This window comes from Centrocercus urophasianus, unplaced genomic scaffold (assembly GCF_019232065.1).
Source record: "Centrocercus urophasianus isolate 14NV4802_14NV808 unplaced genomic scaffold, USGS_Curo_1.0 seq_39, whole genome shotgun sequence".
In the NCBI taxonomy this organism is placed as follows: domain Eukaryota; kingdom Metazoa; phylum Chordata; class Aves; order Galliformes; family Phasianidae; genus Centrocercus; species Centrocercus urophasianus.
Genome location: NW_024884966.1, coordinates 4,993,862 through 5,007,447, shown reverse-complemented (window position 1 = coordinate 5,007,447; position 13,586 = coordinate 4,993,862). Strand labels below are relative to the sequence as shown.

Here is a 13,586-nt window from a genome sequence, read left to right as displayed (position 1 = left end):
CACTGCCCACATCCCTCAGTGCCACATCTCCGTGGTTCTCGAACGCCTCCAGGGATGGTGACTCCACCACATCCCTGGGCAAACAAGTGCTGCTGCAACCACCAGTGTTTGAAGTTTTTTTCCCCTCAGACAGGCTAACGGGTCTTAAAACTGGAGATGTAAGACAGCCTCAAAGAGCAGTTAATTAAAGTTTGCATCCCCTCTTTCAGAGAAGGCCCTCAAGTAGCTGGATCCATCTGCTTCCAGCCTGCCAGATCAGTGTGAATGTTAGGATGCCTACAGGAGATCTCCAGGGACACAGTGAAAAGAGTTGTGACAAAGGGAAGCGCTGCTGCTTGCTCCCCAGCCCAGCTGAGGGTGCAAACACAAATCATAGAAGCACTAAGACCCACTGGGTCTTTTCCAAGAGACAACAGCAACGCATGACGAACCCAAGCAGAGAGGCACTTACAGTGTTGGCCAACATCAGAAGCTGCAGCTGTTCCACAAAGAACCCAACACAGCCAGCTGTGCTCTGTTCTGGGTGTCAGTGGCTGATTCATGTGGAAAATGAGTCTTGGTTAATGGACCTGCTATGGAAACAGTTCTTAAGCCTGTCGTATATCCAAATACCATTACATAAATACCAGGTATACAAGATGCTCACGTTGCAGAGAGGCTCCAGCAGTTTTATTCCTTCTTACCTTGCCTCTAGGAACATGACTTACAAGGAGATGAAATATCAGGAAAAAACAGGACGCTTGTTAAAACCAGCATTTGACAAATACTTCCTGTGCATTTTAGATACACTGAGAGAAGCCAGGCTTAAAGCTGCAGTGCCAGGCACTGCATGGGAGCGCAGCCCAGATGGACCTTTCTGAGTCCTCCTGCAGCCCCAGTCACTAATTAAAAGTCAGATCCTGGCTCAGAGAAGAGGTGCTCAGCCCCCAGGGTTAAGTGGTGAGTCACAGTTGCAGTTAAATATGCCCAGCACCTCTAATGACTCACAGGTCAGGTGAGAGGAGCAAAATGCTGGGGAGAAGTTATTTCCATTTGCATGTGGATTTTACACCTTCATGGTTCATGTTTTCATTGTCCTCACCAAAGAGCAAAGGCAGATACAGTCTCTCCTCATCCCGTGGCCAGCTTGCTTCTGAAGCACACCACAGCACCTGGAGTAAAGACTTCTGTCTGAATAGTCTAGAAAGTGCTCATTGCCTCAATGGGAAGGTATTGCAGAAATATCAGCAACGCTTGCTCAAGGAATTTGTTTCCTTTCTCCTCTCGGAACAGATTCTTTCTGAAAGCCTCACAGATTCTCTGTTTATCTTTCAGAAATTACATTTTTGGTTGACCGGTTCTTGTATATAAATAAGATCACTTCTGTGCTCATCCATTACAAAAAGAAAAAAGAAAAGAAAAACCTAAGCTCACTTCAGGTCCATTTATGAACAAAAAAGATCTTTCTACTGCTTTATAAACACAGAGGTGAAGGGAGTTCTTTACATCTCCCAAGTTAGTTGCCCCAGTCTACCCATAAACAGTTTAAAGCAGCAATCTTGCTTACTGGTCTGAGCCAATCCATGAAGGTTCTGATTTCTGCACTCAGAGTTGGAGGTTTATTTATCCCACAGCAGCTGGCTGCAGCCTCACCGCCCTGTGACAGCTCACTCCCTATGTGCATTGCTGGCTTTCCAGCTGTGGGGCTTACCACGTGGCCTGACTGACTGCAAGACTCCAGATCTGCAAGCCAGGAGCCAGCTAAGATCGTTTGCAGAAGTCCAAGGGCCAATGCAATCTGAGGACTTATTCCTTCAGTCAGACACGCAGTGCTGGCTTTGAGGAGCAGAAGATACCTCCAGGCAGGCTGCAGTCACAGTGCTAAACCACATGGGGTCACATCCCTTTTATCTGATTACCTGGGACTGCACGCTGCAGTAGGGTGGTGAAGACAAAGTATTCTATGAAAAAAAGCTCAAAATTACGTCAAGAGGAGGAGCACTTTGATGCTGCACAATTCAGTAAAGGTCAGCTTACCACGGTCACTGGAAAGACAGCATTTGATGTGGAACCAGACCAAGAGTTTAGGACAAAGTCAAGAAATGAGTGGATTGAAGGGAAAACAGTTTGCAGCTAGGGGCACAGGAGCCTTTATAGGTAGATGATGGTTTGATCAAAGGTCAGGATTAAAAATGCTTCTAGAAGAACCAACCTGGCTGAAGGTCTTTATCCCATGCAGGAGATCACTGTACAAAATCTGAAGATAAGTATTTTGAAGAAGAGGAAAAATGTCAAGGTTGCCATACTCCCATTAAAAAGAAATGGGAGAAAGGGTGAGAAACCAGATCCCAGGTTACAGGCAAGTATACCAGCAAAAAATATCACCAATATGGCTTCTATTAACGGAAGCTGCAAGGAGAAGGGCTGAACCCTCAAATACAAAGAGAAACATGTAAAGTTGCATTTATTTATTCCAAGTGTCACTGACCATTACAAAACAGCACTGAGGTGTCACAGTACAACAGCTGTATGTAAGAAGCTTAAAAAGGTCTGATTCATCCCAAACGTGATTTTCGTGCCTCTAGAATACTTATGAAATGCAACTTGAGTAACACCCACATGCTTCCATTTACTGAGCATTTAACATGAATTTTATGTTTAAAAAAAATATATATAGCTTTATTTATCTGCTGGAAAGTAAGAAAACCCACATTGTTAGGGCAGGCTTTCTCACGTTGCTCACTCTGTGTACTTGCAAGGCAGCACAACGACTTCAGAGTCGCTTTGTTTTCATATGCACCTAAAATTACTTGGTGACACAGCCCGTGTCGTAATTAGTTTCGTCAGTCATCTGCAAAGCAAAGGACAGACTACCCCAAAAGCAATTTCATCTCCAGTAATATTAGCGAGGCACCTGCAGCAGAAAGCACTGAATAACCACATCCTGATGTACACAAAGGCACAGCACCAAACTGAACAGCCAGTCTGCAAACTCCTCCCCTCTCCTGTAATGAGCTGCTCACAATCAGAGCGAGAGAACGCAGTTTGTTTCCCAACCTGTTAGTGATTTTATGGCCCTGATTGCTCCTCTTGCAAAGAGCAGCGCAGCATTTTTCATCTGGTCACTGAATGAGAAAATAATGATACTAAAAATGGAAGAAAAAATAGAGGAAGTTTTTCCCCCAGAGGGTGGTGAGGCACTGGCACAGGTTGCCCAAGGAGGCTGTGGATGCCCCATCCCTGCAGGCATTCAAGGCCAGGCTGGATGTGGCTCTGGGCAGCCTGGGCTGCTGGTTGGTGACCTGCACACAGCAGGGGGTTGGAACTGGATGAGCATTGTGGGCCTTTGCAACCCAGGCCATTCTGCGATGATGAAAAAAATAAAAGAGCAGAAGCGTTTGCTGCCCTCCAGAGGAAAACCAAATGAAATTACAGCTTTGAAAGATGAAGGCAGACATGAGGCCAGACAAAGGCTAGTCCTAACCAGTTTTAAAACCGATTGCTTCAGAAGCTGACAGTGGTATCAAGGAAAAACCACTGCACTGAGTTATGACAACAAGGCAGCGAACAAACTCAGACTGTCAGCAGTGACGACCGCCTAGCTTTAACAGCTCCAAAACATCACATCCTTCTCATTTCAATTCTCAGTTCTGCCCTGCAAAACGCAGTGAAAGTTGTGTATTTGACGAACCGAAGCACGCGTCTGTGAAACAGCCTCTGATTTTCACTTCATCTACTGTAAAATGAGAAGAACATCTCCCTGTCACTCAATCACTGCAAGGGTAACTGCGTTGGAGAGCGTGAGGGGCGCAGAGCTCCGGAGCAGTGACGCTCTCTGGGCTGAGTCATCCCTTACGGGAGCTGACGTCCAGCCTCCCTCCAAGCCAGGATCAGTTCCCCTTCCCAGTGAAAGGCAATAAATCCCATGGCAATGTGATTCGTCACAGCTCCAAATCAAGGTGATGAGGCATAAAAAGGCTGAAGTCCAGATGGAATGCCAGAAAATTAGAAAAAGCTTAGCACTTGCTACCTGAGAAAACAGATAAACCACAGTGCTGCGCAGGACGCACGGCAGTGCTGGAAGTCGAGCTATAAATATTCCGTGCCTAAATATATACTGGGATGCATCTTGCCTGTCAAAAAATGAGACCTAAATATTTGTGTTCTGTATCCTCTTACAGCAGCTCAAGAATACTTTTCAATAATTACGTGAACAAAAACCAAAGTCCTTACTTGACAGCCTCTGCTACGTTATTGGAGGTGTGACCCGACAGCGCGTCGTGAAGGTTTCGGATGAAGTAATCCCTGTAGTCTTCAGGCAAGGCCATGAAAGTTCCACCCATCACAATGAACTCCACTTTATCCACGCTGTGACCCAACTGCTTCAGCTACAAGAGAACCAGTGAAAAACGACCAGTTTGAATAACTGTCCTATCCCCTACCAATGATAAACCATTAATACTTTTGTAAAGGCTTCTTTCAGTCCTTCAAGAAACCCAGGGGTTAATTCTTCTTGCACACTTGTACAGACTCTGTGCCATGCAACAGACTTTCTTGACAAAGCAGAGTAATTTGAGCACAGCAGCTTGCCAGTGTACTTATAAGTGTTCCAATTTGAAGCTGACTTAAATATGGCCATAGGAAATTTCCTCACTTCTGCTTCACCCCACGTAGAATTGGCCTTGAAAGCTTGTGGGAGAAAAAGGAGACTACACTGTCCACATTTTCATAAGGAAAATTCTTTAAAATACCTTTGGAGGTAAAGAGCAAATCAGGAGCAGGACTGAAAATCACAGGACTGAAAATCAGGTCTTTCAATTCTCCAGTGAAGACAAAAGTAAAAAAATCATTTTGGGAGGCACTTTCAGAAATATATTCTACAGGTAAATAATGATCAAGAACTAGTAAGTGGGATAAAAACTCTCCAATATTGTTCCCCCATCAGTTCTCCCATCAGTAATCAAGGGCTGTTCAAAACAGATGACACCTTAGGAGAGGTTCAAAACTTGTTATCTAGTGGAAACAACAACGGTTAGACAACCAAGAGGTCTGAAAGTAATTCCTCCATGGGGATCAACCATAGAACTGTTTGAGTTGGAAGGGACCTTCAGAGGTCACGTGGTCCAACCCTCCTGCAATGCACAGGGACACCTACAGCTCCACCAGGCTGACTTAGACTTACAGAAAATGGAAAAGTTGAAGTCGAAAGAGACCCGTGAAGGTCACACAGCCCAACCTCTGTGCTCAAAGCAGCAATTCGTTTAGCACTGTGGTCAGACAGGCATCAAGGATCTCCAAGGACAGACATTGGACAGCCTCTCTGGGTCCCTGTGCCAGTGCTCCACCACCCACACAGCACATGAGCACTTCCTGCTCAGAGGGAGCCTCGTGCCCTTCTCCTGGGGAGCCCAGAATTGGGCACAGCCCTGCAAACATGACCTCAGCAGCGCTGAGGTGAGAGGCTGGATCCCTCCCTTGTCCTGCTGGCAGCACTTCCAATGCAGCCCAGAAGGCTGCTGGCCTTCTCTGCACAAGGGCACAGCACTGCTCACTCTCAGCCTGGTGTCCACCAGGACCTTTTTTACCATGCTACTTCCCAGCTGGGTGCCCTCAGTTCTGTGTTGTCTGCGTGCTTGGTGACTGTGTGCTCTGCCCCACCATCTGACTCATTCACATCCAATATACTGCCCCCACCATCACAGAGTCACAGAACCACAGAATGGCTTGGGTTAGAAGGGACCTTTAGCCTATCCAGTCCCAATAGCCTGCCCTGGGCAGCCCAGAGCTGCAGCCAGCCTGGTCTTGGGCACCTGCAAGGATGGGGCACCCACACATCTCTGGGCAGTAGTGCTGGGGCCTCGCTGCTCTCTCCGTGGCAGATTTCCTCCTGATATCTAATCTGAATCTTCCCCAGCCTCTAGTGACAGCTGGGGTATACTGCTAGCAATTGGCTTCCAGTTGGAAGAAGTGCTGCTCATCACAACCCACCCCATGCACCATTTGGGGCAATGCAAAGCATTATCATCATTTTCATCTCAAACACAACATGCTTCCCTTTCACTGTAAAAATGTACCTGTTCCACTCTATGTCTTGTCTGGAGATAGGGGTCATACCGAGCCCGAATGGCCCTCATGGATGTAGGCTACAAAAACACAAAGATAATTTAAAAAAAAAAGAATAGCAGAAGTTAACGGAATTAAAGACTGTTAAAGAAAAGAACAGACAATTTTCAATACAGGAATGGATGCTTTGCAGCTCATTTCAATTTCTCTTCACTCACCCAACACTTATCCAAAGACACTCCTCTACAGCTCAGTTAAACACTCCTTAAGCTAAATACAGCCCTTCATTTGAAGCCCCTTCACTTCTGTATGACCAGCTGATGGAAGCCTATTAGCAATCCTCAAAGATAAGGTTCTAAAGAACCTGCACATCATGCATTGGTTTGTTATTTCATACCAGTTACATTAACAGCTCTAAAGAATAAGGACTCATTTAAACTGCACAACTCTCACATGCTGATGGTACTAAACAAATGACTAAAACATATCCAAAACAGCTTGAATTGTGAAGCAGTTACATGTATGCAGGATTGTTCTGCTTTGTGCTAATGTTTAAGAAATGAATTTCAAGTCACTGAGAAATGAACAACCACTGGGAAAAAAAAATCTTACTAAAAGGATGCTGCATCACCAGTTACCAAATTAACCCAGACTGCATTTTATCTCATTTTACAACTTCCTATCTGTGTAATGGCTGTGAGCCTTTTGTGTAGTCAGAATAACTTAGTCACAATGACATCTTCTGCTGTTACACTTTCAGCAGACAAAAGGAGAGAGCTATTTTGGTTTAGCTCACTAAATGTACCTGTGAGATATCACTGCAGACACAGAGACACGTTCTCAGATCAGGATAATCTAAGGGCACAGATGGAATTCCAGAGGCACTACCTTCAACAAGTGGCTCTCTGCCAGAGCTTCACCTTGGGGTCCTGTAGGTTTGGCAGGGCTGAAGGCAGGTCCAGTAACACAGGATGCTCTCGGGTCACTGTCCAGCTTATGTCTGACTACCATTAAGGACTGAGATGCCAAAACCTCCTGGATCCCTACTGCAGTGTTTGATGACCCTCGTGTTAAAATATTCTTATGTTAAGTCACAACTTTCCATGTTCCCAGACCTGCTCGTCGTCTCTCATCCTTCCAGTGGGCAGCTCCAAGAAGGGATATGGCTCTGCCTTCTCTGTACCCTTCCAGAGTCACAGGCAAACATTTGTGTTTCTGCTGAACTGTTTAGTTAGGAAAAATCTGACACAGACTGATAACTCTTGTTGAAATGAATATGAGCTGTGATTCTACAAGCTGCACGCAGCAGTGCCCCGGGGGAGTCAGTAATGTCACCTTCAGCTGCTCTTACTCACTCATCACCTGCCACAGCTGGAAATTCAAGCCAACAGCTGTTCTCACACCAGCAGGTCCCACACAGCTGCAGTACAGCAGCAGCACTTGCCCTGCTCAGAATCACAGGCTGTTCTATAGCATAGTCCACACAGAAAGTATCAACAGAAGTGAGCCCAGGGAGAAAAAAAAAGAGAACAACAACTGCTGCAATAACGAAGAAGTTCCAGTCTTGTAGATCAGCTGCTTTAGGCCTCTGCATTTACAAAGTCTGGTTTTGTTTCTTATTCTCGAAACACGAGTGAATTTGTAGAAATAATGAGCAGCCTGCCCCAAGCTTATAGAGAGAGTAGGCACAGCACCGTGGCAGACAGAAGTAATACCTCATATCCAGTGTAAGACTGCGTTGAATATTCAAAATCAGAATCAGGGCCACCTGGGCAGTATCTGCAAATATTAAAAGACAGAAAAACAGGCATCAAACTCATGCAGATACAACAACTGTTATCTGTCTGAAGTACAATATATAATACAGAAGGGTGTACACACAGCAAGCACTGCTCTGACAATCCCAACTCTCCTTAGAAAGGCAGGGGAACACAGTGAGAATGAGGAGTCAAAACCAACCCAGACCTGTCAAATGACTACGGCCACACAAAACAAGCTGGTAAAACTTTCTAGAAGCAAAATGTACAGTGAGCACAGTTCTGGAACATGGACTTATGTCAGGGAGCTGCTCTACAGTTTTGGACAAATAGTTACAGATAATTCAGTTTTGAAAAGAGCAGTTTTATGATCAGAAACAACTTGCCCAGAGGGGTGGTGGTACCCAGTCCCTACAGACACCAAGGATCAGGTTGGACAAGGCTCTGAGCACTGATGGAGCTGTGGGTTCTCCTGCTCACTGCAGGGGGTGGCCTTTAAAGGTCCCTTCAACTCCAACTATTCTATGATTGGTATTAAATGACAACTGCTGTCTTATCTGAAACTCTTTGACAGGGCAAGAAAGACTCACAGCAATCACAGCACGACTGCTAGCAGTGAGAGGACTGGTAGATGGCAGACAGTAATTAAAAGGCAAATGAATTTATTGTGAAGTATCCTCAGCTTTCTTTTGAGAGCTATTAATGGCCCATCTACAGTCATCATGCAGTCAAACACAACCTGAGGCAGGAAGGCTGACAGTGCATGCACTGAACACAGCCAACAGACAGGGAACGGAGCTGTCAGAACGCCACCTCCATCAAACCAGAAATGTGTAACTCACAGCACAATGGATTCGTTTCCTTACTGCCTGCTCTGAAAACTCAGCCCAAATCATCTGTCACCATTATAAAATTCATGACCAAATTACCAGGGTCAAATTAATTTGCTGGCGAAATTTGGGCACTTGGAGTGAAGAGATTTCATGTACGTCATTACCTGCAACATCTCAAACACCACGGCTGCTCATGTGAAAAAAGAAAGAATGAAGCCAGCTCGCTCTGTTAGGCAGCTGGTAGTGAGATGCACTGATGTCTCAGAAGTCACAAGTGGAAGAGAAAAGCAGTGTTTTTAAACAGATGAATTGATTGCTCAGGAAGAAAAAAAACCCACAAAAAACAGATGAGACTTCAGGAGCACAGACTTGTAGGTCAAAAAACAGAGGCAACATATTTCAAGGTAAATTGAGCTTGGGTTCCTCAATTCAAATAAAGCTCTGAAACTATTCCCTTAATACCACAAGCTGTTGGCAGATACAGGTCTTCCATCTGTGCTCTCACTTTGTTCCAGAGCCAAGCAATGCCAGCTCTGAGCAAGTTTTTTGGTAGACAACACCTGCACCTCCTCAGGTGGTTTTCAGTTCAACAGTTCTCAAACTTTTTACATTATGCCCTGTTCCTTTTTTGTTGAGCTTTCTCCTGTCTTGCCACACACCCACCCTACTCACAAGCACAGCACACCACAGACCTTCCCAGCACTATAACTTATATTGGGTCATTCACATATTCTTCTGATTCTTATCTCCACAAAGGTGTATTTACTAAGTTTGGCTAAGGAAAGGTTTTCTGCTTAAGGAAAAATGGTAAACAGGTTAACTTGCAATGAGTGACATCCAGCTATCAGCAATCTGCAACTCTGCACTTGTGCAGAAAGGAAGCCTGTCTCTACTGCTGCAATTCATACCAACTTATACAAAACCACTGGGAAACAGTCCTCTCTTAGGTCACCCAATCAGTCATACTTACACACATATGTTGCCTGTGAAGTTAATGTGTGGACACCTGTGTGGTTTGCACATCACAGCCACGACAGCAATCTGTAACGAGCAGAGAGAAATTACAGCCATTGCTCCTGAAGTAACAAAAATGAAGTGCATGCTGATGGCTATGTAAACACGTGCATCTGGAGATGCTATTTAAGGATGTGCTCTGCTCAGTCTGCCACCTAAAATATCTGCACATCAACTCTTCAGAAAAAGAAGATTGCAAACATATCAAGAAATAGGAAACCTATTATTAGTAAGTACTTTCACAGTTCAGAACGAGCTGGTAGTGTGTTATGAAGGCCTGGGTGTCCTATGAAATGTGATTAACCCTACTGAAAAGAAACCTGGTGTACATGCAGGTATTGAGCAGGACCACCCAGCACACAAGTAACACAGTGCAAGGGTGAGAGTGTGCCAATAGCACCACCTGCGAGATGAAAAGGGGGGAGATGGCAAGAAAGAAAAAGACAAAAGAAGGACAATAAAAACAGCTTCCTCCTTCCACCTCATTGAGATGAGCCTTTTTTGCAGGCTGATCTCACACAGCTTTTCACCCATCAAATGTAAGCGTAACAGAAGAAGCCACCTTCCCTTTTTACAGGAGCAAGGGGAATAAGAGAGACACAATTAAGGTTTCTGGTGTCTTCTCATTTGGAGCACCCATCTCAGATACCACATTTCCAGTTTTCAGAAACTCTGGTTGGAGTAAGAGCTCAATGAAATATTCTGTAACTACAAATAAGAAGAAACCAAAAGAAGCAATTCTTAACAAAATTCAGATATTTGATTTATAAAAACCGAACACTGCTGGGATTTTGCTTTCTGGTGGTTTCACTGTTCTTTTTCTCTTCAGCTTAGCTATGCTATATGTACAGTCAGAAAACTTACAAGCACGCAGCTGAATGTCAGCTGTACCTCCATTACTGCTTCCAATTTGAAAGACCTTTTGAAGAAATGCTGATCCTAGCATTTCACCTTTGTGCACTGAGAGGGTCTAACAACTAAGCCACAATGTTTCTGCAGCAAGTAAAAAGCCAGATACACTGCTCTGAAGTAAAAATCTGCACTCTTCTTTTTCCTCTCCCAAACGCTTTGAAAGCATTAGCTCCTTGGGCACAACACCAAAAGCCAAGCTGGAAGCTGGCACTGCAGCCAGCACACGTTCATTAAAGCTTCTGGTCATCCAATACCCATATATGTGAAAACAATTAAACCTACCACAACTGAGACCAGAGAAGGATGCTGGTGGACAGACAGGGAGAATGGCTCTGTGCTTACCCCACTAGCTGTCCTGATGGGCTTGGCCTTCAGCTTTGGCACCAGAGCCTTGCGGTGCTGTGGTGGGACAGCAGCAATGATGTCAACCAACCGTGGCTGTGCTGAGAGTCCATATTTTGCTGAGGTCTTGGTTTTCAGCCTGAAAGCAAAAATGCCTCATATTAATGACCCCATTCAGACTTATGTACCTCCATTCCACAGCATTACTGTTCTGTTTGTTGGAGACTTAGGTGGGCTCAGCCAGTTTGCCTTCAAAGCTGAGTGTAATTCCTTGCAACTGCTGTGCTGGGTACTTAAGTTACAGAAAATAAACTCCAAAGCAAGTTGACATAGGAACACTGGGACAACAATTGAGTATTTTACGTATTTTAGTATTCTACATACATAAAGAAGAAAGATTTCTTTAAACAGCAACTTCACTGCTAAGAAGGTTTGATTTAAACTTCACCTATAAATTAATCTCTCTTCCTTGGTAGAACTGGCTTTGGAATTGGTAAGATGAACACAGGTGGAAACACCAAAAGGTGAGGACATCTCTCTTAATGCTTTTCAACAGTGCAGCACTGGACAATGCCCTCATTAGTAAGCTATAAGTTTTGGCTAGCCATGGTGCAATCAGGCAGGTGGACCAGATGATCTCAGAATGTCCAACTGAGCTAATCTATTTTAATACAATCTGTGAGGCACTCTGGGCACTACCAATTAATAAGCAGTACATGATTTCAAGTCACGATAATAATCACCAGATCTCAGTACCTTTATCATCAGATACTGGCAAAAGAAGTGAGACTATCCTATGAAAAGAAAGGGGTGGACCTGTTAGAGGACATCCAGAGGAGGGCCACAAAAAGGATCCCAGGGATGGAACACCCGTGTTACAATGACAGGCTGAGAGAGCTGGGGCTGTGCAGCCTGGAGAAGAGAAGACTGAGGGGAGACCTGAGAGCAGCTTTTCTCTACCTAAAGGGAGCTGTGAAAAGGAACGGGACAAACTCTTTAGCAGGATCTGCTGTGACAGGACAAGGGGAAATGATTTCAAGTTAAAAGAGGAATGATTTAGACAGGATATAAGGAAAATGTTTTTTACAGTTAAGGGGATGAGCCACTGGCACAGGTCACCCTGAGAGGCAGTGGTGCCCCGTCCTCGGAGACATTAAAGATGAGGCTGGATGGGCTCTGAGCACTGATGGAGCTGTGGGTGTCCCTGTTCAGTGCAGGGTATGGGACCAGATGGCCTTGAAGTATCCCTTCCAACTCAAATGATTCTATCAAAATAAAACATTGTAAAAAACAATACTGAACATAAATGACTGTACAGGAAATGTTCAACACTTATGAACCTGCTCTTCAGTGTCATCAGAGTGACTTACTTGTTCAAATTCACATCCTTTCCTTGCTCGTGAGCCTCAATTAACTGTTTTATGATGTCAGCTATTGTCATCATCATCAGCTCTGCATGGCTGAGATCTGAAATGAGAACAAGATAAACAATGATGTGCACACCCACTGACGCTCCAGGACAAACTCGACCTTCGGGGTCACCTCTTCTCTCAGGTAACAGCAATAGGATGAGAGGAAATGCCTCAAGTTGTACCAGGGGAGATTCATGTTGGATACTAGGAAGAAAGTGCTTGGCAAGACCAGTGCTGGAGTGGCAGAGGCTGCACGGAGAGCTGGTGGTACTGCTGTCCCTGGAGGAGCAGATGTGGCAGTGAAAGATGTGTCACTGGGCATGATGGTATGGCTGGCATTGGACTTGGTGATCATAGAATGGCCTGGGTTGAAAAGGAGCACAATGCTCATCCAGTTCCAACCCCTGCTGCGTGCAGGTCACCAACCAGCAGCCCAGGCTGCCCAGAGCCACATCCAGCCTGGCCTTGAATGCCTGCAGGGATGGGGCATCCACAGCCTCCTTGGGCAACCTGTTCCAGTGCCTCACCACTCTCTGTGTGATCTCAGAGGCCTTTTCCAAGCAGGATGATTCTGTGCCTCAAGGCCCACCAGCAGAAGGCTGTGATAACGCAGCAGACATGGCAAGGCGTGCGCACCACACGGTGACGCATGCAACGCAAAGGGTTCGGCTCGGCACCAGGCGCCGCCATCAGCTCCTGAAAGCTTCCCAACCCCATCCAGCCCGGCCTCGAGCGCTGCCCTACCACACGCACACAGGGCCCAGGCCTTGCACGGCCCCTCCCGCCCGGTACCTTTCCGCTTCTGCCCCATCCCGCCGCCTCCGCTCCCTCACGGCTCACACACGGACCGCTACCGTAAAGCTACGCCGCCTGTCGTAAAAGCGTCGCGCTGCCGGAAAGCGACGGAAAACCATCGAAGAGGGAGAGGTGAGCTGCGCGTGCCTAGAGATCTACGCGGTAACTCCGCCAGCCGCCAGGCGGCGCTGTGGCAGCACAGGCAGCGGGGTGCGGCACAAGCCAGAAGTGAGCGTTGGACGTTCAGTAATTTCCAATTGGGGTTCCTTGCTTGTAGCTGTTTTGTTTGTACTTCGCTGGGATTTTGTGGCATTTGATTGGATTTGATTGACTTTCACCGTGTTTTGTTAAAATTTTACAGGGCTGTCTTGATATTTTGTTGAGGTTTTTTTGGCTTAAAGCGTTTTTCTTGATGGTTTTCTACAGGGTTTTGTAGACTTTCGCTGGGCATTATTGCTATTTCACAGAGTTCTCTAGAT

The 13,586-nt window shown here is 45.6% G+C and overlaps 1 protein-coding gene across 1 annotated transcript in view; it reads right to left on the bottom strand.

The window, feature by feature from the left end:
• The window catches only part of ELP3 (elongator acetyltransferase complex subunit 3), an 84,786-nt gene extending 71,607 nt beyond the window's left edge, over nt 1-13,179 (bottom strand). Inside the window, exons 1-7 of the mRNA XM_042832613.1 lie at nt 13,105-13,179; nt 12,271-12,367; nt 10,901-11,039; nt 9,603-9,673; nt 7,758-7,821; nt 6,054-6,122; nt 4,213-4,367 (exon numbers count right to left, since the gene is read on the bottom strand). Coding sequence (XP_042688547.1) covers nt 4,213-4,367; nt 6,054-6,122; nt 7,758-7,821; nt 9,603-9,673; nt 10,901-11,039; nt 12,271-12,367; nt 13,105-13,123 — 614 coding nt within the window. The 5' untranslated portion in view covers nt 13,124-13,179. The remainder of the gene's footprint in view (nt 1-4,212; nt 4,368-6,053; nt 6,123-7,757; nt 7,822-9,602; nt 9,674-10,900; nt 11,040-12,270; nt 12,368-13,104) is intronic.
• Nucleotides 13,180-13,586: the final 407 nt, after the last annotated feature.